Genomic DNA, 26,165 nt, shown 5'->3' on the forward strand with positions numbered 1-26,165 from the left:
AGAACAGGTGTTTGTTTTCTATGATTGTTTATGATTTATATGATTATTTATAATTTTCCAGTTCTTTGCAGGCTTGTATCTTTTCCTACTCTTTTTAAAATTGTATATGCTCCTAAGAAATGAAATTTTACTTGTATTTAAATGTCTTGAGTCTATGTGACACTGATTTTCTTTCCAAATGAGCTAAACATTACCCAGGAGGGGTGTAGGAATGGAGTTGTAAGGATGAGGTAGGAAAAAGTATCATTTAAAACAAACCTTTACTCTTGAAACATGTAAATCCATTGTGTAGAATAAGATATTCAATTGAGCATCCAAAAAAAAAACAACTCTGGTCATGCTAAACCACTAGGGATTGTCATTCCCATGGTAGTTCATTCAGAATTAAACCCATGAAGTCAATATGACACTACTTCTCAAGACTAATTCATCTTGAGTATTCTATACGCTAGAGATCCTGTCCTATACGAAGCATTCAAATTTTAGCATTTGTCAGAATCACCTTCTTATAGCACAGATTGGTCTGCCCCATCTCCACATTTTCTGAGTCAGTAGGTTTAAGGAGAAGCCTGGAAATCTGTGTTTCTGACAAGTTGCCAAATGGTGATGCTGCTGCTGATCTAGGTACCACACTTTGAGAACCACTGTTATAGGCATCTTGTTGGGTTCAGGCTACCAGAGTTATATTTGGATGGGAGACAAGATACCGGATACCCAAAGGGTGGGCCACGTAGATCTGAGGATACGGGAAGATAATCAGTTGTTTTAAAGATGTGTGAACATTCTAAATAATTGTGAAGGGTTTATGGAAAGTGAAAATTCACAAATGAAGCTTGGAAAGACAGAGACAAATGTAAAATCTGTTGAAAGGAATGGTATGAAGAGTCTAGAGTGTCTCTGGAAACTTGGCTATGTCCATTCTAGCACTTATCAAAAATTTTTTACACATTTTTGTAAGATTATTTGATTAACCTGACCCTCTATTACATTCCCCCATGAAGAAATGAAGAGTAACTTCTTACTCACGATACAATGCCTGTCACAGAGATGGATAAACAAGCGAGTCTCCAAATACTTGATGAATTAATGAAGTAGTGAAAAATGCATGAATGAGCACAGGAATAGCTGTAGCAATTGGGGGGAGGGTGCTGTAGCCAGAGGCTGGAAAAGACTACATGAAGATGAGCTCTTAGTAGATGACTGCACAGTAAAAACCATCTTCTTGACCATGAGGGCTGTTAGGCTGCAGGTTTGAAGAAGGGCTTGTGGTATATTCTGTCCTTAGGGATAAAGAGGGGTGGGCATGGGGGTAATGTGAGAACCAGAATTGATGCCCAGATCTTGGAGGAGGATGTGAAGGTGCCTAGGTCTATCTGAAGCTATGGATAGGGCTCTCACATCGTGGGTACCAGTCTTGTCCAGAGAGTCACAGTGGACTCTGGAGCTTCAGAAATTCAACAGTCTTGAAGAGTACAAAAGAAGACTGATCTCATAATCGGCTAGGTTTCCCTAGTCTGCCTGAATTCATGTGACAAAAAAGAAAAATATAGGAGAAAAAAAGATAAAAGAAAATGAAAGTGGGTAGAAGACAATACCTTTTTTCTGAAATACCTGAAACAATATTTTAAGGATGAAAATAAAATTGAGCTCCATTTTTAAGGGTTTAGGGAATGTCTCTCTTGACCAAATGGCTTTTGTTTTGTTCTGTTTCATTTTTTGTTTTTTAATATAACGGACTTCATTCCACTATTTTGCTTGTTATCAGAATAATATGTGGAGATTCTTTAAAAATTTTTTCCAATTCCTTTCTCACATAGATGAAAGCTTCCAGGTGGTATTCTTTCTTTCTTTTTTTTTCCTTTCTTTACATTCACTACTAGGATACCCAGAACCACATCTAGGAAAGTGTTCCAAAGACTTTTGGTATTGACCCTATCCATCGACTTTCCTTCCCCCTTATTTATTCATAAATTTTGTATGTGGTATAATGTGTACATCAGTAAATTACTCCTAATCCTTTTGGAAAATGAGTAGTATATAAACAAAAATATAAAAGGCAAAGTCCACTTCGCACAGACAGTTGTCTGTAAATTAAGTCTGTATGGACTCTGGAGACAGACGGCATGTATTCAAGTCTGAGCCCTACTGCATAGAATCTGTGAGACCTTGTGTACGACTTTTAAGTTTTCTACATGTCAGTTTTCCCATCTGTGAAATGGGAATAAATACTAGTCTTTCCCATAAGGTCACTGTGAGGATTAAATTAGTTGCTATATGTGTGTCTAGCATATAGTAAGTGCTATATTTACACTACTGATTATTAATGCTGAACTTTCATATCACACTGAGTGGGTTTAGAAATGATGTCCAAGGCATCATGCAGTATGAGAAGAGCAGAGGGTTTGTTGATAATAACAAAAAATCTACAATTCAAAGGGATTTTTAGACATTATCTAGCACAGCCCTGTTCTTTCACATCTGGGAAATAAAAGCCTGAGGTCCCTGAAGGTTAAGTGGTTTTCCCAGGTCACCTGCTCCTAGGTAGCAAGGCATATGAGTGAGTGGCTCCAGGTATATAAGCAGCAGACTTGCTGTAGGAAAAGCAGGCAAGTAGCCTGATAGAAAGAGGGCTGGATTCCAGACCTGATGCTGGGGTGTGGACAGGGTCAGGCATGGAATCCAGCACTCTTGGTGACTGTGGGCAAGTCATTGCCCTTCTCCAGGTCTCCATCTTGGGGAAAAAAGCATTAAACAATTTTCTAACGCTTTTCCCAGTTCTTGCAATTTATAATTCTAGTCATTACTGTTCTCTTTGGGCATGTGCCTAGAACTGAACTGGAAACATTTGCAATATGATAGAAACAGAGCTTCATAAAGTCAGAATAGAAGATTTAACATTTCCTACATCCAGACCTTCATCTTCCTCGGAACTCTTGCCCAATCTTTCCAGTACAGAAGTTTCTTTGAAGTCCTTCTGACTGGATTGATTAAGGAATCAGTTGCTCTAATTCCCACCACCTACTTTGATCTCCACACGGCCCAGATAGTTTCAAACAGATGAAATCGCTATTCCTCAGTCCCCAGTCATGCTTGAAGGCAGCCAGCAAAGCGTGCCAACAACCAGCTGAACCACTGCTGCTTACTAAAACTAGTGGTGAACTTCAGGATGGTGGTCTGTGGCCACAGTCATCACTACTATAAAGCCAAGTCGTTGATTCTTTCAGAACATATTTATGGGTCCCTTCTAAGTAGCAGGCATTGAGTTAGACACTTAGGGAACTTAAAATCTAGCAGGGAATGGACAACCATTATTCAAAAAGTCCTGCCAATAAGAACACAATTACAACTGTGGTAAGTGCATAGAAAATGCTCACAGCGACATGCAAGTGGTGTATAGTGAGGGCTTTTTGATCCCTCCTCTAGAGGCTAAAGCAGTATTGCTTATGTCATAGGGGTTGGGTTTAAGACTGGGGAACTGGGGCCAGGAAGATGGAACTGCTCCAGGCAGAGGGAACAACATGTGTGAAGGCCATTGGTGTGAGTATATGAGGATCTAGGAGATGACCAGGACACTGAGGCACAGAGAATGACATGGACATTGGGTCAAGCTCATCACAGGTTTACTTAAGGATAACTCTAAGAAACAGAGTTTTTACAGTCTTATTAAGCCTCAAGGCTCCCCCATCCCTCTTCCCGCATTTTATCCAGCACATGGAAACAGACACACGGTCTTGGTTCAGTTCCTCTTACTTTGAAATGCATGAAGTCATAGCCAGAAAATATAACCAAAGCCTATTCGTAATGACTCTTTCCAAATGCTCTTCCATTTTCTACTAAAAAACTACTTTGTTGACGCAATTACTATCATCATTAACCTAAGATAACATAATCATACTGACATGCATTTCCACAAATTGTTTTTTTCCAGATGGTATATTTTCCAGTAGAAATGGCTTTGTATATTGCCTGCTGTTAGTGAATATCTCATACCATATTGTGTCTTCTGGAAAGAATTTTCACCAGGGAAACCAATATTGTGTTTCTATTTTTTTTTTTCAAAAATCAGAGAGCAACAGAAGTTTTAAATGAAGCATTTATGCATAATTTGCATACATATAATGTTCATATATAATTTTCATATATTTATTATATATACATATGAAAAGCATTCCATATTCATTAGCAAATGAGGAGAACTTTGGAAGCAACAATCATTCCCTAATCACAACAGCATGAGAAGGCCACTGTTGACATGAGATATATTAGGACTAACACTTCCATTTCTCTCTGTTATAAATGTGTTTTCTTAGATGATGAAATGAAGTTACAGGAGAGAATGCCAAAAAATAAAACCAGAATTGTTATATCTCCCCCTGGAATAACAATCTGATTGTAAATTGTAATATCTTCTTTCAAAGTTGGGAAACCAAAGATAAAATAATAAAGAGAATATAATACAAAAGAACATAAGTGCACTCTCAGGATGATTTTCACAAAAATACTGATATTAAACAGACATAATGGGTCCTGAGTTTTAAAAACTGAACAATAATTATGATACAATGGCCTACACTTTTACTGATGTTATGAAAATTAGTGTTATACCATTTGTTAAAGTAAATGGTACATTTGGTTAAATGGCAGTGGGTGAAATAACACATTTGTAATAATGAAAGGGCTCAGGAAACCATCAAAGATCCAATTGTCTCATTTGACTTTGCTCAGTGTAGTTTCAGTACTTTATTTTGTTTTTATATGTTCCAATTATTTGAAGAGTGTCCCTAGACAGGGTGTATGTTATCTCTGTAACCCTAGAGTTATTGATTCATGATGGCTTCTATATTTCCAGTCTTAAAGTTGCTGGATAAGAAATTAACATGTTAAGAAAAAATAAAAAGAATGATGTGTCTAAGACACTCTCACTCCCAGTAATTTAGAGATCATCTCTTGTTTTATCATAGAAGGTGCCCCCCATGAAAAGAATTGGGAGGAGTGTCTTGAGTCTCAGTCTAGCTTTGTGTAAAGTAGGAGAAGTCAATCTCTCTGGGTCTCAGTATTGATATCTGAAAAATGTTTTAATAACACCTGCTGTTTAAATAAATAATATGTAAAAATGCCCAGTCATAACCTGACTTGTTAGTTCTTCTCCTCCTTATTGGAGGAAAGAAATCCTTGAAGCAGGCTCCCAACTGTAACTTATTTTACCAATAAGAAATGTGCTGGCCTGACAAGAGTGGCTTAGAATAGAGACTGCAGAAACATTTTTGTGACTTACCTGAGCTAAGCATGCCTTGTGCCAGACACCAGCCAAGGGCCTTCACTCACCTGAAAGGCTGGAAAAGATGTCAAACTAAGGGTTCAGACAGCCTCAATAGGGTGGTGACATTTAGCAAAAGGATTAACATCTCTACGCTTAATTATCTTCAACTATAAAGTAAGGATAACGATAGTTCTCTCTGTATATGGTTTTTGTGAGGTATAAAATTAGGGAATGACAGTAAAAAGCTGAAAGTGTGATACATGGTAAGTACTCAATAAATGCTCACTTCTCTTTTTATCTCATTTAAATCTTACATGACTTAGCTTCATCGTTTAGATTGCGACGTGCACAGAGGAAAAGAAGGACTGAAATGTATTTTCTGATTCAACACTGGGTGCCCAGGAAGGCATCTGAAAGAATCGCTGGAATGGTCCATGGGAAATTTTGCATTTTGACTTCCTGGGAAAGGGGCTCTGATGGGAATGAGCCACCCTGGGGTATGTCTTGCAGCACAAGCGCTGGGGGTGAAACATTCTTAGTGGCTGGCTCACCAACAGCTGGCCAGGGAGGAGACACTACATCTTCTAAATCTGAGCTGAACCTCAATCTGCTGGAAAAGTTTGAGGCCCAACCTAGCAGTCCAAAATGCCATGTGGAAAAAGCTAATCAGGGTGGGAGCAGCTCTGGGGTGTCTGTGGGACATGTAAGCACATCACAGGCTTTCGGATCAAGTGCCCTGAGCTGAGACTTAGCTCTGTTTCTGAGTCATGGTGGGCTTCCACCAACTTCCTTAGGCTTCTGCAACATCAACCCTTTACCCATAATGAGTGAATGATAATTCCTACTGTCATAAGGTTCTGTCATCTTAAATGAGATGATGTATTTAGGGTGTCACGACCTTGTATATATGCTCAAAACTATTAGCTCTTATTATTTTGATTCCCTCAAAACTCTCTTCTCTCTTTAATCCTCATCCCCAGCCCCTACCCATGGGGGAGCCTAATAGACCAGCTAGTACATAGTGTTGAGCCTGAATGAAATGACTTGTTATTCACCATCTTGTATCTAATTTTCTCTCCAAGAACAGGGGGACCTACAGAAGTATTTTCTTGATTTCTTTTTCTAGTATATTCTGAGTTTATAAAGAAAGCCTGGAACATATTACTCCAAATCCCATGTCCTAAATGCTTAAATAACTCCTGAAATAGTCTCCATTGGATACTCGATACATTACGGTGTCAGTTGCATTTGCCTAGAAACAGAGAGACAAATTTCAGCACTACCAAAATTATTAGGTTGAAAGGAATTGCAAAGCTCGTTATTTTTTCAGAGAAAAGGAGAAATAAAAAGTTTTCCAAGTCCTCTGACAGGAGCCCATTTTGGCAAAAAAATAAAAAAAAAAAAGGCAATTTAAAAAAAGGAATCTTTAATCATAATATAACAAAGTCTGACCTTTAGAAAAAGAAATTAAATAATCGGTCTGGAAAATAATTTTTAGTAATAAATTCTCCCAGCTGCACAGAAGTTCTTTGGTTGTGGGCCAATTGAATGCTGGTATGGGCTTATCTTAAACAAAGTGGCATTGAAGCAGCTTTTTAAATGCTGGCAAAAGATGTTCCTCCACAGTGAGGCAGAGGGATAGAATTCCTCAGTGTGTTGCAGAGGGAGACGTAACCACATGACCTGGGTCTGCAAACGCAGCAATGCACCACAGTCCCGGCATTATTGGCAAATCCCAGATTCCCGCCTTCAAAGCCTTCTTCTCTTTGTGATGTGGAGATTTTAGCTGGATCATCACGCTGAGATGCCTAAAAAACACCAGGTCCCAAAGGAAACAAGGGACACCACGAGAGGGACTGTGGCATTGGCACAGACCAGAGTTGGCCCCGTCTGGGAAACTTGACCTCAAAAGAGTTGGCTAATGTCATTACACAGAGAAAGGGGCCATCCTGCCGACTTGAAACCTCCTTATTTCCTTCATTTTCAGACTGCTTCTCCCTCATAACTTCATTTTCCTCAGCAGACAACCCAAGCCAGTGGTTGGTAGACACCAATGCAATAAAAGGAAGCAGCTACGATGGAGAAATGAAAGACGACAAAGGGCAAGTTCAGGGGAATTTGATCTTCTTGTAATGTGGGTTTATTTAGATCCATGTTAGTTTTATTTCACGAAATATTTTTTGAAAATTAAGTAATAATAGGCTTCAAAGAAACTGTCTGCTCTGTCCTTGATAACCCAACCACAACCCTGGCTGGCCAGGAGAAACCAAGCCCAGACACTGAGGGCTCCCCAAAGTCAGGGAGTGGGGATTTGGGAATCAAACAACCTGGAGAGAAGCCTGTGGTGCCCCTCTAAGCTGTGAGACCTGACGCAAAACTCAGCATTAATATCTGCCTTATTGTGATGGGGTGAATTGTGTTCCCAGCCACCCAGATTCATATGATGAAGCCTCAGCCTCAGTATCTCAGAATGCGGCCTTATTTGGGAATAGCGTCATTGCAGATATAATTAGTTAAGATCAACTCCTAACCCAATATGACTGGTATCCTTATAAAACAGGAAAATTTGGAGACAGACAGACAGACACAGACACAGACACGCACACAGAGGAGAACATGATGTGAAGATGAAACCAGAGACTGGAGTGATGCAGCAGAAGCCAAATGCAATCACAGACGGCCAGCATGCGCCGGAAGCTAGGAGACAGGCATGGAACAAGTTCTCCCTCACAACCTCAGAAAGAATCAACTTTGCCAGCACCTTGATCTCAGCCTTCTGGTCCTTAGAACTGGGAGACAATACATTTCTGTTCTCTATTTTTTTTTTTATCTTTCATTTATTTATATTTTGAGATACAGTCTTGCTGTGTTGCCCAGGCTGGAGTGCAGTGGCACAATCTCAGCTCACCACAACCTCCACCTCCCGGTTCAAGCTATCTTCCCACCTGTTTCTCAAGTAGCTGGGACCACAGGCAAGCACCAGCATGTCTGGCTAATTCATTTCTGTTTTTTAAGCCACACATTTAATGGTACTTGAGTACAGCAGCGCCAGAAAACTAATACACTTACATACTCGCAGGATTTGTTCATGTTCAACACTTTATTCATTAAACAAGCATTTACGAGTCCCTCTTAAGTGTCAGCCACCAGGATGGGTTCTGTGAAGGAGGGAGGATCAGGCTGTGGTTCTCACCCTCTTGGGTTATGCGGCTGAATACAAGAGCCACTAGTCATATGTGGCTACAGAGCATTTGTGCTATACAGTATAAAATATATCCTCAATTTCACACAATACAACAAGAATAAAATATCACATAAATAAATTTTATATTGATCATGTGTTGAATGGCAAATTTTTTAATATATTGGGTTAGATAAAGTCTGCTATTGGGCCGGGCGCAGTGGCTCACGCTTGTAATCCCAGCACTTTGGGAGGCCGAGGCGGGCGGATCACGAGGTAAGGAGATCGAGACCACGGTGAAACCCCGTCTCTACTAAAAATACAAAAAATTAGCCGGGCATGGTGGCGGGCGCCTGTAGTCCCAGCTACTCGGAGAGGCTGAGGCAGGAGAATGGAGTGAACCCGGGAGGCGGAGCTTGCAGTGAGCCGAGATTGCGCCACTGCACTCCAGCCTGGGCGACAGAGCGAGACTCCATCATCAAAACCACAGTGAGATACCATCTCACACCAGTTAGAATGGCCATCATTAAAAAATCAGGAAACAACAGGTGCTGGAGAGGATGTGGAGAAATAGGAACACTTTTACACTGTTGGTGGGACTGTAAACTAGTTCAACCATTGTGGAAGTCAGTGTGGCGATTCCTCAGGGATCTAGAACTAGAAATACCGTTTGACCCAGCCATCCCATTACTGGGTATATACCCAAAGGACTATAAATCATGCTGCTATAAAGACACATGCACACGTATGTTTATTGCGGCACTATTCACAATAGCAAAGAGTTGGAACCAACCCAAATGTCCAACAACGATAGACTGGATTAAGAAAATGTGGCACATATACACCATGGAATACTATGCAGCCATAAAAAATGATGAGTTCGTGTCCTTTGTAGGGACATGGATGAAACTGGAAAACATCATTCTCAGTAAACTATCGCAAGGACAAAAAACCAAACACCGCATGTTCTCACTCATAGGTGGGAATTGAACAATGAGAACTCATGGACACAGGAAGGGGAACATCACGCTCCGGGGACTGTTGTGGGGTGGGGGGAGGGGGGAGGGACAGCATTAGGAGATACACCTAATGCTAAATGACGAGTTAATGGGTGCAGGAAATCAACATGGCACATGGATACATATGTAACAAACCTACACATTGTGCACATGTACCCTAAAACCCTAAAGTATAATAAAAAAAAAAAAAAAAAAAAAAGTTAACAGCCCTGGCAAGGGAGATTGCATAATTAAGAATTAAAATCTTAATGACTTAAAAAAAAAAAAAAAAAGAAAAGATGCAGCAAAAATATGATATAAAAGATAAAAAAGGGTTACACCTGTGTAGGGAACTTACCATGAATGGAACTTGCAGGACTGGAAGTTGCTCTGGGTGAGTAAATAAGTACTAAGTGAATGTGAGAGCCTAGGACATCACTGTATACTACTGTGGAGTTTATAAACATGATACATTTAGACTACATTAAATTTATTTGTTATATTTTAATAATAAATCAACCTTAGCTTACTGTAAAAAAAAAAAAAAAAAAGTCTGCTATTAAGATGAACTTCATCTATTTCTTTTTAAGTTTTTAATCAGGCTGCTAGAAATTACACATGTGGTCGGCAGCATAGAGCTATTGGACAGCATTGCCCTTGGAGCTCTCGGGCTAGGAATGAGAGCTGTACATGAAGGCGGTGGTGGGCGTGTCTTCACATGACTGGAAGGAAGAGCTGAATAAGCAAAAGTGGGTTCATTGTGTGATCCAGGAGCAGGGCACGTCAAGGTGAGTCCAGCCCTTTGGAGAAATTGAAAAGTGCTCTTCCGGTGACCTGACAGGTATCCATGGAGGAGCAAAAGAAGAAAATGAAAACCCTAACACAGGCGGCATTGACTGAACACTCACAAGGCACCAAGCCCTAGATGCTTCATATATATTTACTCCTTTAATTCTCATTGCAGCTCTGTGATTTAGGCATCATTTTCCCATTTTACAGACGAGAAAACTGAGGCCCAAGTTGTTAAGTTCTTTGCCCAGAGCAACGTAGGCCCAGGGTTTGAACCTGAACCTGGAATTTCAGGTGAGAGGCAGCTCATGCATATTTTTTCATAAGCAGGTTGCAGTGGCTCATGCCTGTAATCCCAGCACTTCAGAAGGCCAAGGCAGGAGGATCACATAAGCTCAGGAGTACGAGACCAACCTGCACAACATAGTGAGATCCTGTCTCAAAAAAGATTATTTATTACAAAAAAATACAAAATTAGGGAAGGGAAGCAAGCAGGGAGGGAGATAAAATGTTAAATAGTTTCTCTTGCAGACAAGAAGAAGGCCAGGAAGGATTATTATTATTATTATTATTATTTGAGACGGATTTTCACTCGTTTCCCAGGCTGGAGTGCAGTGGTGCAATCTCGGCTCACAGCAACCTCCACCTCCCGGGTTCAAGCAATTCTCCTAGCTGGGATTACAGGCGCCCGCTACCATGCTCGGCTAATTTTGTATTTTTAGTAGAGATGGGGTTTCTCCATGTTGGTCAGGCTGGTCTTGAACTCCTGACCTCAGGTGATCTGCCAGCCTCGGCCTCCCAAAGTGCTGGGATTACAGGAGTGAGCCACTGCACTCGGCCGCCATGAAGGGTTTTAAGTGAAAGTCTGAGGTAATCAAATTCGGGTTTTAGAACAACAGGATCTCTGGAGGCTGAGAAGAATGGTGGGCCTAGAGGCTGTGTGTTCAGATTCCTTGCCCAGAAATATTAGAATAAACCAGACAGATCCCTGTTACTATGGACTTTGAAGGATATAGCGCCCTCAGGAGGCATTTTCCAGAGAAAAGACAAATGTCACACATCTAGAAGATCTGAGGGCACAGAGCTGGTCCCACTGAAACTAAATTGCGGGTAATGCTGGGCCCCTTCCTTCCTTCTTTCTTCAGGAGTTCTGTTGTTTGGCATCAGTCTGCCCTGTCATGACACTTCTGGGGCTGGGAAAGCGTGGTCAATGGAAGGGCTGAGATAGAAGCAATCAATGAGACATCTGCCCAGGATCCCACCTTGGGAAGTGAGTGTGACGCCAGGTTTTACCTTCAGGTTTCAGGGCTTTCTGGCATGGACTTTAGAAAGCTCATCACTGGGTTTCCCCAGAATGGATTTTATCTCATTTTCTGAGGTGCCTGATGTGTGTGTTGTGCCACACTTTCCCTCGAGAGTAACAGAGAAGAAATATCACTAAGGAAACAATGATTTTGGTTCTTTAAAAAAGCAATTTTCATACAATGGCATTAAGGATGTGATGGGCCAAAGTTCTCAATTGTTTTGATTCTGAGGGTTAGAAGGAAGACAACCACCACTGCAGTGAGATTAGATGGCTTTTCTCCAGAAGATGACCTTCCAGTCATCAATGGCTCCGTAGAGGTCCCTGGGGCTCCCTCTGTGAGCTCTTTTGTTTGTGAAGCATGTGTCTAGTAAAGTACCCAGCCTTTGGTGTGTTATGCATCTGAGCTTCAGTCCTGATCCTGTCTCTGACTGGCAGTACAAACTTTGGCAAATGTCTTAACTTCTTTCAGGCAAGACGCCCCACTCTCATAAACCTTAACACAGTGCCTGGCCCAGTGTGTGAATGTGTTCAAAATATGAAGTCCCACCTTTTTCCCATCTCCTTAAGCACAGACCAAGTGGGTTAATGATAGGCAATAACAGAAGAAGAAAAAAGATCAACTTGTAATCACTTTTAGGAAAAAATTATATAAGTATTAACCAAAAACTCCTGAAAAAAAAATACCCTAAGTACCAATATATGGGTATTTTTAGTAATATGCCTGCTATTTCTAAGGTAAAGCACACCCTCTGGAGAGAGAATTACACAAAGGCACTTCTCTTGGCTGATGGGTTGCAAAAAGGTTCCTCTTCTTCTGCCCTGATGCTGCCTCACCCCAGTTTCCAAGGCACAGGCTCTGCTAGAGGAGCCTGAGGTGGTTTCCAACAGCCACTTGGCTATGTTCACTGTGGCCCTTTGATCAGGGCATAAGCTGTGTGCATTCATCCTCAGAATCTCATACATTATTCAGATGGAGCTAACATATCGTAAATTGGCAGTGGAGCAATGCAATCACAATAGCAGACCTGAAAAATCACAAAATACTGAACTTTAAATACAAACCAGACCACTACAAATAATTGTCGTAATTGTTTTGCTATATGACTCGATAAGTTATTGAGCTTCTTAAGGTGATCTACAATAATGCTGGGTCTTAATAATTTAAGAAAAAGAAGAAAAAAAGCAACTAGTAGCAAAGTGAAAACTATTACAGGTTGGTGATCAGAAAAATAATTTCAACTGTTTCAACAGCTGTTTTTATGAGAAAAAAGAATACCTCAGTCATTTTTAGTTTTTGTTTTTTGGCTAATTGAACCAAACATTTATACAAACTAAAAGGGAAGATGTATATAAATTATGGATATTTTAAAAGAAAAGGGCTTATATTACTTTCAAGACTCCAAATCCTAGAATTACATTAACCATCTGTTGCTCCATTGAGAACCCATTTTAATAAATAAAGAAGAATGGCTTGAAACTAGCATACCAAAGCCACAATTTTAGTCATGCCAACTTCCACTTATGCTGAAATTACACTATATCTAGTAAATTGTTATTTTAATATGTGAAAGCAGTGTTTTCCCAAGTAGGCAATACCTCCAATAGCAGTGTTATTCATCCTATTTGCTTATTAAAATAAGCATAAAATTTAAATTTTCAAGGCTAAAACCACAAACTCATAATTAGTTTCATCTAAATTAATGAGGTTTTACTTTCAGTACTAAATTCTAGGTACAGCTACTGCAATTAAAATGGGAAAGGCAAAAAGATAATTTGGCAGAAGGCTGATTAAAGGTCCAATTCCATCTCAAGCCCCCCACTTAAGATGTTTCTATAGTGATAAGACCATCTATGTGAAGATAATCTAATTATGAACATAATGAAATTTGTTACATTTTGTTTTCTGGGCAAAATTGGAATCAGAACCACTCCATTCAGACCTATAATGAGCTTTAGCCTTTGTTGATCCCAAATTTACTTTAAAAATGACCATAGATGGGGCCTGGCACTGTGGCTCTCGCCTGTATTCCCAGCACTTTGAAAGGCCAAGGTGGGTAGATCACTTGAGCCCAGGAGTTCAAGATCAGCCTGGGCAACAGAGTGACACTCTGTTTCTGAAAACATACAAAAATTAGCCAGGGGTGGTTCTGTGAATGTATAGTCCTAGCTTCTTGGGAGGCTGAGGAAGGAGGATTGCTTGAGCCCAGGAGGTGGAGTCTGCAATGAATCAAAATCGTGCCACAACACTTCAACCTGAGCAACAGATTGAGACCCTGTCTCCAAAAAAAAAAAAAAAAAAAAAAAGACTATGAGTGGATACAATGCATTGTTATCAACTGTAGTCAGCATGGTGTACAATGTTCTTTAGAACTTATTCCTCCTATTTACCCGAAATTTTGTATCTTTTGACCAACATCTTCTCAACTCCCAAATCCCCAGCCCATAGTAATCACAATAGTAATCACAATTTTTCTCTCTGCTTCTGTGAGTTTGACATTTTAAGATTCTACACATACATGAGATCATGCAGTATTTGTCTTTCTGTGTCTGGTTTACTTTACTTCATGTCCTGTAGGTTAATCCATGTTGTTGCAAATGACAGGATTTCCTTATTGTTTAAGGCTGAATGGTATCCCCTGTGAATATGCACCACATTCTCTTTATCCATTCATCCTTTGATGGACACTTTGTTCTCACATCTTGGCTATTGTGATAGTGTTGCAATAAACATGGGAGCGCAGATATCTCCTTGACACATTGATTTCCTTTCATTTGTATATATACCCAGTAGTGGAACTGCTGGATCATACGGTAGTTCCACTTGGAATATTTTGAGGAACTTCCATACTGTTTTTCATCATGGCTGTACTAAATTACATTCCCACCAAATGTGTGCAAGGGTTTTCTTTTCTCCACATCCTTGCCAGCACTTGTTATCTTTTGACTCTAATGATAGCCATCCCAACATGTGTGAGATGATATCTTATTTGTTTTTAATTTCCCGAAAATTGCTGAGAGTAGATTTTCAGTGTTGTCGCCAGAAGAGATTACACGTATGTGAGAGAATGTATACATTAGCTTAGTCATTCCACAATGTATACATACTTCAAAACATAATTTTGTACACTATATACACGATTTTTATTTGTCCATTGAAATAAATTAATTTTAAACAATTAGCGAACTTGGATGCAGCCAACTCTTGGCTCTTCCTTGAAAGTGGGTATTTCCTTAAGTGTTTCTCTTAAACTTTGCTTCCAGAGGATAAAGAATGTTCTAGAATAGAAACCAAGGGCATGTAATGACAGGCCTTTTATCAAGCAGATCTCAAATAGTATCATGTTTTATTTCACAAACCGCAGAATGTTTTCGAATAACCCAATTTTAATATGTATGCTTAAAGAGATGAATACATCCTCATTAAGAAAATATATTATTGGGGAGTCTGAGATGGCCAAATTTCTTGAGCTCAGGAGTTTGAGGCTGGCCTAGAAAACATGGTGAAACCCCATCTCTACAAAAAATTTAAAAAATTAACTAGGCATTGTGGCAGACACCTGTAGTAGGTGGAAGTAGGAGGGCTGAAGTAGGAGGATCACTTGGGCCCAGGAGTTTAAGGCTACAGTGAGCTGTGGTCAAGCCACTGCATTCTAGCCTGGGTGACAGAGTGAGACCCCATATATATAAAAAAAGTGTGTGTGTGTATATATATATATAATATATAATATATAAAATATATATAATATATAATATAAAAAATATATATAATATATAATATATAATATAAAAAATATATATAATATATAATATAAAAAATATATATAATATATAATATATAATATAAAAAATATATATAATATATAATATAAAAAATATATATAATATATAATATATAAAATATATAATATATAAAATATATAATATATAATATATAAAATATATATATAATATATAATATATGTAATAGATTATATATAATATATATAATATATAATATCTGTAATATATTATATAATATATGTAATATATGTAATATATATAAAATATATAATATATAATATATATAAAATATATTATATATCATATATATAAAATGTATATAATATATAAATATATATTATATATAATATATAAATATATATTATATATAATATATTATATATAAAATATATATATAATATATTATACATATAAAATATATATGAAATATATATATAATATATTATATATAAAATATATATAAAAATATGTAAAATATATAATATATATAAAATATATAATATATTATATATAAAAAATATATATAATATATATAAAATATATAATATATTATATATAAAAAATATATATAATATATTATATATAAAAAATATATATAATATATAATATATATAAAATATATAATATATTATATATAAAATACATATATAATATATTATATATAATATATATTATATATTATATAAAATATATTATATATAATATATATTAAATATAATATATAAAATATATTATATATAATATATATTAAATATAATATATATAAACTATATATTATATATCATATATAAATATATATAAAATATATATTATAGATATAATATATATAAATATATAAATAAAATATTATATATAAAATATTATATATTATTATATATAACTGGTACCACAACAGAGACATAGATCAATGGAACAGAATAGAGCCCTCAGAAATGATGCCGCATATCTACAACTATCTGATCTTTGACAAACCTGACAAAAACAAGAAATGGGGAAAGGATTCCCTATTTAATAAATGGTGCTGGGAAAACTGGCTAGAAAGCTGAAACTGGATCCCTTCCTTACACCTTATACAAAACTTAATTCAAGATGGATTAAAGACTTAAATGTTAGACCTAAAACCATTAAAATCCTACAAGAAAACCTAGGCAATACCATTCAGGACATAGGCATGGGCAAGGACTTCATGTCTAAAACACCAAAAGCAATGGCAACAGAAGCCAAAATTGACAAATGGGATCTCATTAAACTAAACAGCTTCTGCACAGCAAAAGAAACTACCATCAGAGTGAACAGGCAACCTACAGAATGGGAGAACATTTTTGCAACCTACTCGTCTGACAAAGGGTGAATATCCAGAATCTACAATGAACTCAAACAGATTTACACAAAAAAACAACCCCATCAAAAAGTGGGTGAAGGACACGAACAGACACTTCTCAAAAGAAGACATTTATGCAGCCAAAAGACACATGAAGAAATGCTCATCATCACTGGCCATCAGAGAAATGCAAATCAAAACCACAGTGAGGTAACATCTCACACCAGTTAGAATGGCCAGCATTAAAAAGTCAGGAAACAACAGGTGCTGGAGAGGATGTGGAGAAATAGGAACACTCTTACACTGTTGGTGGGACTGTAAACTAGTTCAACCATTGTGGAAGTCAGTGTGGCGATTCCTCAGGGATCTAGAACTAGAAATACCATTTGACCCAGCCATCCCATTACTGGGTATATACCCAAAGGACTATAAATCATGCTGCTATAAAGACACATGCACACGTATGTTTGTTGCGGCACTATTCACAATAGCAAAGACTTGGAACCAACCCAAATGTCCAACAACGATAGACTGGATTAAGAAAATGTGGCACATATATACCATGGAATACTATGCAGCCATAAAAAATGATGAGCTCATGTCCTTTGTAGGGACATGGATGAAACTGGGAAACATCATTCTCAGTAAACTATCGCAAGGACAAAAAACCAAACACTGCATGTTCTCACTCATAGGTGGGAATTGAACAATGAGAACTCATGGACACAGGAAGGGGAACATCACACTCTGGGGAGTGTTGTGGGGTGGGGGGAGGGGGGAGGGATAGCATTAGGAGATACACCTAATGCTAAATGACGAGTTAATGGGGGCAGCAAAACAACACGGCACATGGATACATATGTAACAAACCTGCACATGGTGCACATGTACCCTGAAACCTAAAGTATAATAATAAAAAAAAAAAGAAGAGGAAATTTGGACACAGATATGTACAAAGTGAAGACCATATGAAGACAGAGAGAAAATGGTCATCTACAAGCCAGGAAGAGAGATCTTGAAAGAAACTAACCTTGCCTACACCTTGGTCTTGGACTTCTAGCCTCCAGAATTGCGAGAAAATAAACTTTTGTCATTTCAGCTACCCCCCCCAAAAATATATATATATATATATGTGTGTGTGTATGTGTGCATATTTTTAAAAAGGTATAGACATAAAAGCATTGGTAATTATTGGTAATTAATTTACTAGAACATTCCAAAAAAAAACACTTTCCTCATAAGATTGTGTCTGAGATTCAACAAAAAGGGTTTATTTGTATACGTCCAAAATAAGGTGGTTCAGATTTTTTTGCTTCTTAGCAATTCGCTTTTACCCATCCAGATGTTTTTCTTTCTAAGTTTGGGTTTCAGCATCATATGTAGTTTTCTTCTGGTGACTAGTATCAATTGGTACCACTTCAGAAGGAGCAGCACAAATTCTCAATCTGGACAATGTATCTCATAAAATTATTCCAAGAGCCAAATCTTGGCATCTCACAGGAAAATTTCTTGAAGATCAATAAGAATCTGGGAGTTACCTCAGACAATTATGGGAATCTTCACCTTCACTCTAGTTTAAGGTGTATCTGGGAGATGGAAAGATACTTAAGAAATTAGTTAAGTAAGCTATGACGAAGCAAGTTGTCATCAAGTTCTACCTGACTGGAAAAAAAAAATAAATCCGAAAAAGGAATTTAGGATAATCTGCACTGTTCCACAATCTGGTCTAATTTTGTGTCAATGGATCATGAACCAAAAATGTGTTCTCTGGAATTCAGAGCCCAGATGCTCTTCCCTTCTAAAATGTGAGAAAGTCTGAAAAGTGTCATGTAAATACACACTTAAGGCAGAAAAAAAGAGAAACAATTCCATCAAAAAGTGGGCAAAGGATATGAAGAGACGCTTCTCAAAAGAAGACATTTATGCAGCCAAAAGACACATGAAAAAATGCTCATCATCACTGGCCATCAGAGAAATGCAAATCAAAACCACAGTGAGATACCATATCACACCAGTTAGAATGGCAATCATTCAAAAGTCAGGAAACAACAGGTGCTGGAGAGGATGTGGAGAAATAGGAACACTTTTACACTGTTGGTGGGACTGTAAACTAGTTCAACCATTGTGGAAGTCAGTGTGGCGATTCCTCAGGGATATAGAACTAGAAATAACATTTGACCCAGCCATCCCATTACTGGGTATATACCCAAAGGATTATAAATCATGCTGCTATAAAGACACATGCACACGTATGTTTATTGTGGCACTATTCACAATAGCAAAGACTTGGAACCAACCCAAATGTCCAACAATGATAGACTGGATTAAGAAAATGTGGCACATATATACCACAGAATACTATGCAGCCATAAAAAAATGATGAGTTCATGTCCTTTGTAGGGACTTGGATGAAGCTGGAAACCATCATTCTCAGAAAACTATCGCAAGGACAAAAAACCAAACACAGCATGTTCTCACTCATAGGTGGGAATTGAACAATGAGAACACTTGGACACAGGAAGGGGAACCTCACACACCGGGGCCTGTTGTGGGGTGGGGGGATTGGGGAGGGATAGCATTAGGAGACATACCTAATGTAAATGACGAGTTAATGGCTGCAGCACACCAACATGGCACATGTATACATATGTAACAAATCTGCACATTGTACACATGTACCCTAAAACTTAAAGTATAATTTAAAAAAAAGAAAAGAAAGAAGGAAAGAGGAAGGAAGGATGAAAGAAGAAAAAGAGAAATGAGAAAAAGTAGGAGAGAGTGCATAAGGAAAACATTGCTTTCTAAAGTATAAATTTGGGGAAAACCCAGCTGAATTCATATGCTTTATACTGTCAGAAAGTAAAAACACCCTCTCCCAACATTTTCTCTCTTCTCTTTCAGCAACAGAAGTGAACAGGAGCAGACGCATGACAGGAGTGCTGTAATCTGCTAAATGCAGGTGTCTTAAAATGCAGCATCTGTCTGCTTCCTTGGGATAATGTTCATTTCATTTCAATCATGTGGCATTGAGTATCTAACATTGTTTTTCTATGTAGAAGCAGCCATAATTTCCTTTGGAATTAGGTAAGGGGCAAAGTTGTTCTTCAATAAAAAGCCATTTGCTCACGTTTGGAGAACTGAGCAAGGAAGTCACTAGGATACCTTTTGGGGTTTCAAGACTCTGTCCTAGAACTTGCAAATCGATGAAACACATGGTGATTTTCCTTCCATCTGTCTATCCCTCCATCCATCCTGCCAGCCAGCTAACAGAAACTAAATGAGTTCCTCCCACGTGCCTGGTCCTGCCATAGGAGCTGGCGATAAACGTGAACAAAAGAGACAAAACCCTCATCTCAAAAACGTTGACACCCAAGAGGTTTAAACAGACATTTACATAATTATACAAATAAATATGTAATTAAAAACTGCAATGAATGACATGAAGGAAAATGACAAGAGGGCGTAGAATCCTGTAACAGAAGGACTTGATTGAGAATTTTAACATGTCCTCAGAGAAACAAAACAAACAAAACAGGCATCTTGATTTTGTAGAAGTAGAAAAATGTGTCGATTTTGCCTATAGCCATTAAAATACTTAAGCAAAACTTCATAGTACATTATCTGGGCTCGAAAAAAATTCTTGGGACTTTGCTTTTAATACTGTTGGTGTCAAAAATACTTCAAAAATGAACAGCAAAGAATGCTTATTTTTAATGGTTTAGTGTGCTACTTTAAAATAAGCTAGGTTTTAAGAGGAATAGAAATGAAAAATCCAAAGGAGGTAGATCTTGTCTTGACAGAGCCACAGCCCCGGACCAGAAGTCGGAGGCTTCTAGTCTCATCAGTCATGCCCTAGCTGTGCTACCATGGCCAAGTGACGTAACCTCTCTCAAGGTGAGTTTGCTCATCTCTGAAGTAACTGCTATGCCCGTCTATGAGGTTCTTTTCAGGAGCATCTGAGTAATGTACATGAAAGTACTCTGTGATCACTAGCGTAGAAAATACAGTACAGAAAGTGGGTACACAAAGCATCAAAAAATAATAATGCAAAGCTGAATCACCCTTCAGAGAGGAATTAGGATTGGCCATCCCAAAAGACTTCATCAGCTAATCGGAAAATATCATTGTGTGTCTGTCTTTAAATTGCTACCAATCATCCCAAGCAAAAACTTACGCCAATATTATCAGAGACAATTACTTAGCACGTCACACTTGGTAGTCTGAAAAAAAAAAAAAACTAGCAAATGCTTCCTGCAATAAATAACCACGTGTGCACTGAGGATTCAACTTAACTTTTACTCAGTGAGGAAAAGGGCACTGTTGAAATACATGCTGGCTGTTTTTTTTTTCTTTTTCTTTGTTTCTTCTTTTTAAATGTATATTCAAGGACAACAGAGAAACTGAAATTGGGAAAAGTTTGACCTGAGAGAACTGCCATTTCAATCAGAGGAGTTAGGTTATAATTCTCACTTGAATTCATCTCTTTATAACAGGCACCTATACTTTTACTTTGGAAGCCTTTATATTTGTTATTGATTCCATGAAGGGCATTCCTCAAAAAACACAGGCTCCATGGCCACCTGCCTTGCTTGTTTAATGGGGCCACTCTGAGATATCATAGCCTGGAGGAGACATTCTTTAACCAGTCCCATCAGAAAAAAATCACTCAGTGTTTACCTTCCAGGATCTCAGTCTAGGTTCATCAAAGACATAAACGAGATTTCTGTAAATAGCCATCATTTGCAACATGTTCTAGAAGACCCTGCACTGAAACAAACCCACCATACTAAAGAATTATTTCAACTGTTGCCACTTCACCGTCTCAGGGGCATGCAGAAATTAAAAACAAATTGAGCATTTAGAAAATAAAATAAGATTTTTAAACGCAATCAAGGAATAGGTTATTTATGACCCAGTTTAAAAATATTTCTTGATAGAACTATTTGATCTAATTTGTTCTTCATGTTTTTATTACTTGAAAGAGGACAGACACATAAAGTATGAAACTCCTCAGCTTTATTAATGCAAACATATTTTTATTAAAGAATGAATGCATTTATGCTAAAGAATAGCTTACATATGTTGTAAAGCGACAAGCATATCTTCAAGAAGTGAGTCCTCCTCAATATGACTCCATGCTTATTCTACATGCCTGAAAACTGGGCCCACACACAGGGGCACACGTACACGCACACAAACGCAGATATGGACACACATATATGCAGACCGAAATGCTGACACCATCGCTCTCTAGATTGGATTAGCTCTCATTTAAGGCTTCTTAGGTGCCGCAGTGCCCCTAACATTACCAGGATTGATAACAGACTTTTAAGAAGGAGCAGCATTACTTGGGAAAGTAGACATCTGCTCTTGGCCTCCAATGTATGTATTTTAACAAATACTTACAATTTCATTCTATGTTGACTCTGTGTTTATAATATTTAAAGAACCATGAAACTAAGAAATCTCAGGATTTTTTTTTAGTGAGAACTTCTCATTCAAAATAAAATAAAATGGGCAATTCTGACCCTAAGATATCATCAATTTTATGATAATGCAATAAGATTTCCCTTTAGGTTAAGATGACAGGGGTTCTCTAGACAAGCCAAGTTTATCTAACTCATTCTCTATCTAAGTGCAATGCTGAGTGATGGGGGCAAGGCTTCCTTGGTGATACCAAATTGGATTTGAAGCTTGCCATCAAGGATGCATCTGACAGGACCATTAATTAAATAAGTTACCATAAATCTCAGCTGGATAAAAGGAGAGCTGACATAGAGTGTGTTCACTTGCTGATCACTCATTCCCCTTTGCCAAGGCTTCTGTTGCTGGGGTTGTTGTTTTAAACTCCTGGTTTGTTTGACTGTTGCTTGATTGTTTTCTTCCTTTTGGTGTCCTGCAATGTTATGTTGAGATTCCATCCCTCTAGGGATGTTAGAAGGGGAAAGAGGGTGGACAGGGCAGGAGGAGGGAAAGGGAAGGGGTCATTAGTAATTGCAAGTATTCTAAGAAAATAGATGAAGTGAATACAATAAGAGGGTACTACTTGGTATATTTATGTAAATAAAAGCATTATCTGTAACTGTGAATTAACTGCCAACTATCAGGTTGTTAGTTGTAAAGCTCAATAAAGGCTGTGCTGATTTGCATACAGAGGAGGGCATCTGCCATGGGAGAGGAACAGAGGGCCCTCCCGAGATGTTCCTTCCTCCCTGCGGCCAGCGTCCCCATCAGCACCCTGCTTACCCCACTAGAGATCCCATAGGTGCCCCTAACATTCTTGTGGAATTTCATAAGGCAGATCGGAATGGCCCATCCAATAACAGCTGCAGAGTATTTGCCTGAGAGTGGGGACAACTGGCATGGAGCTCTCCCACACAGAGGCATTGGGAAATGAGAAAAACAAGAAGAGAGCCTAGAACCTTCCTCCCTATCCACACTCCCACCCTCCTCACAGTCACAGCAGCAGCAGGTTTCAATGGAACGTAATTACTTTAATGATACATTTCTTTAGATTTAGAATTGCTCTTCTGAATTTAAAAAGCTTGGTCAGCCAATAGTTTGGCAGTCTTTTCATCCCAAATTTGAAACGTTGCTTACTCATCTATTCCCTTGAACTCCGTGACCAATGCTGCCTTTGCTGAAGCATCTCAAGTTCATTCAGCCATCATCGGATTCCAATTCCTGGGAAACCTCTTCAGAGGAGCTGTTGCTGTGGATCCGCCCGTCGCTCTTCATACTGTGGAAAGTCTTCCTGAAGGCCTCCATCATGGCGTGGGCCAGTTTCTTGGCCTCGAGCTTGCTCTCGCACTCCACGGCGTGGCAGTCCATCTGGTAGGACAGGTCGTCATTGATCTCCCTGTAGACCCAGGCGAAGATGTTGGGGCTCACGTTGTGGTCGGCGGTGCAGTAGGCGATGCGGGCCACCTGGAAGGTATCCATGTGCACTGTGGCCTCCCCTTTGTGGTCGAGGTGATGGAGCCACACTTGGAATGGCCGGATTTCCAGGAGGGCATTGGCTGGAAAGACATCCTCTCGGGCTAGTGTGTGCTTCTTCCAGAGCTCAATGACTGGCTTTTCTGTGCAGCCTGACAAAAATTGCATGCCAGTGGTGGAGACTTTGCCCAGGTAGGTAACCTGCAGATGCAAGAGAGGAAGAAAACGGAGGCATCAGCAGAAGGCTCTTTGTTCTGATAGACTGAATGAGTAGGTGTTTCACACAGTCATGGTGTCACATTGGGAAGGTGAAGACACTTCTTTCTTGCTCCCTGAAAGAATAACTCATCAGAATTTCTACCTTTTCTCTCTAATGAGTTGCCTACTTGGCAAATGTATTGAAATTATTTGAATAGAGTTGGATTTTTAAATCTAGTTTCTAAAGAACTACTCTCCCTCTCTTTACTCCTTTTTTAAACCCCAATTAAAATGAAGAGTATGATCTTTTACATAATTTGGCATTTCTTTAACATCATAAAGTCTCTCAAAGTTTATTTTCGGCCAAACACACACACAGAATTGAATAATAGGAAGGAATCAAAAGGACACTGCGTTGGAAAAACAAAATCTTTATTAAACTTATCTCCTAGCCTGGGTCTCTTTCCAAATCTCTCAATGTTTGATTTCACTTAGTCTGCCTGCTTCTAATGCCAAGGACGCAAAAACTGTTCTCTTGAAATTATGGCCTAAAGCATGATAGTTTTCTTTCCCAAGATAATTTTTAAAAATAACAGCAGTGCCCAGTTGTTTTTGAACCTAAACTGTTTTTGAACTAATGAGCATCTGGTGATCTGATAATAAATGAAAGATCTACAGATGAATTAAGAATAGAATGCTGGCTTATCACCTAGCTAGGTAGGCAGTATGAAAACTAAGAAAAATAATTCCAAATGATTCAAATACCGTCTTTTTAAAAACATGTTTATAATATGCCAAGAAGGGATTTTCATTCTTTCATTGTTTTATTCATCCCACAAAATGCACAGAATTACTATTACTGGGGCATAAGCATTATGGAAAGGCATAAAACTTAAGAGATCATCTAAGAAATAACATGAAATAGTATATACTTACATTTAAAATTAGTGACACAAATAGAAATACTATGAATGCAAGGAGAGAAAGATCAGAATAAGGTCCGTGGAAACAGTGAGAACTGAGAGAGGACATTCGGTCAGAACGATTCCAAACGATGTTTATATTTAGTGGGACAATACAGGCCACATATAAAAAATTAAAACACAGAAGTTAAGGACTATTGTATCTTTGTGACAAGAGTAGTCCCTTTAAGAAGATAACTTTTTAATAAAGATGTGTAAGTGTGGTACATTCCAGAAGTATTTATTGGGAACCTCTTATACACAACGGGATATAACACGTAGGCATGGGGGTTGCTATGAAACTGGGGAGGGCCGAATATCCACAGGAAAGAAATAATTGAATATTCATTCAGAGCACAGTCTTTGAGGCAGGTGAAGTTGAGGTTTAAATCCTAGCTCCACAGTTCACCAGGACAAAACTCTCACCCTTGGCACGTGCACAGCTATGACTATGATGTTAGGCAGGCCACGGAAAGGGCAGGAAGGGGAACAGCAAAGTACTGTGAGTGTTCAGTGGAGGAGGCAGTGGCATACTGATGACAGAAGGCCTCAGAAGAGGCACTGAATTTCAAAGCATTGGCCTCAAACTACATAGGAGCCCAGTAAGTCAAGATGGCTAAATAGGAGGAGGGAACAGTAAAGGCAAGTAGTAGAGAAAGTCTCAACCAGCTTGGACAAAGAGGCTGTGCTAACCTGGGCACACATAAAGCGGTGGCCTAAGACAGCCCTGGAGCAGAGGCCATGTAAGAGGTCCACGACCTCTGGATAAAAATAGGCTGACCTTTGCAGGATCACCTCACATGCGGTCTGAGGAATTGGGGCGTCATTGCTCCTGCTGGAATGCCACTGAAGGGCTAAGATCCAAGGAATGCCTGGATGTGATAGAGGCTGTGAACTCAGACTTTCCTATGCCAGGAAGAAAGGTGGATGGGGAGGCCTGACTGATAGCAGAGACACAGCCAGGGGGCAAGGGTGGCCTGAATTAGGAACAGAGGCAGTGGGAAAGGACAGGAGGAGGCAGAGGGAATAATATTGCAGGACAAAAACTAACAATACAGGGTGAGTATCCCTTAGATAAAATGCTTGGGACCAGAAGTATTTCAAATTTCAGCTATTTTCAGATGTTGGAATACTTGCATATACATAATGAGATATCTTGGGGAGATAACCTAAGTTTGAACATGAAATTTATTTATGATTATGATTCATATATACCTTATACACATAGCCATTAGTTTTACCCAATATTTTTAATCATGTTATGCATCAAAGTTCGTGTAAACTGAGCCATCAGAAAGCAAACATGTCACTATCTCAGCCACTCATGTGGACAGTCTGTGATTGTTTGGCACCAAATAAATTGTGGTGTTTATGCACCAAATAAATTGTGCATAAGCAGAAAATGTCAACATATTTAAAAAGGCAGCCCACCCA

At 38.6% G+C, this 26,165-nt stretch overlaps 1 protein-coding gene across 2 annotated transcripts in view; it reads right to left on the bottom strand.

Annotated features, from left to right (window-relative positions):
* Positions 1 to 21,629: 21,629 nt before the first annotated feature.
* Positions 21,630 to 26,165, bottom strand: part of PID1 (phosphotyrosine interaction domain containing 1) — a 256,999-nt gene continuing 252,463 nt past the window's right edge. For both annotated transcript variants that reach the window (XM_055290867.2, XM_055290865.2), the window contains exon 3: positions 21,630 to 23,772. In XM_055290867.2, the coding sequence (XP_055146842.1) occupies positions 23,296 to 23,772 (477 nt within the window). In that variant the 3' untranslated portion in view covers positions 21,630 to 23,295. The remainder of the gene's footprint in view (positions 23,773 to 26,165) is intronic.

The sequence above is a fragment of the Symphalangus syndactylus genome, chromosome 8 (assembly GCF_028878055.3).
Source record: "Symphalangus syndactylus isolate Jambi chromosome 8, NHGRI_mSymSyn1-v2.1_pri, whole genome shotgun sequence".
NCBI classification, from domain to species: domain Eukaryota; kingdom Metazoa; phylum Chordata; class Mammalia; order Primates; family Hylobatidae; genus Symphalangus; species Symphalangus syndactylus.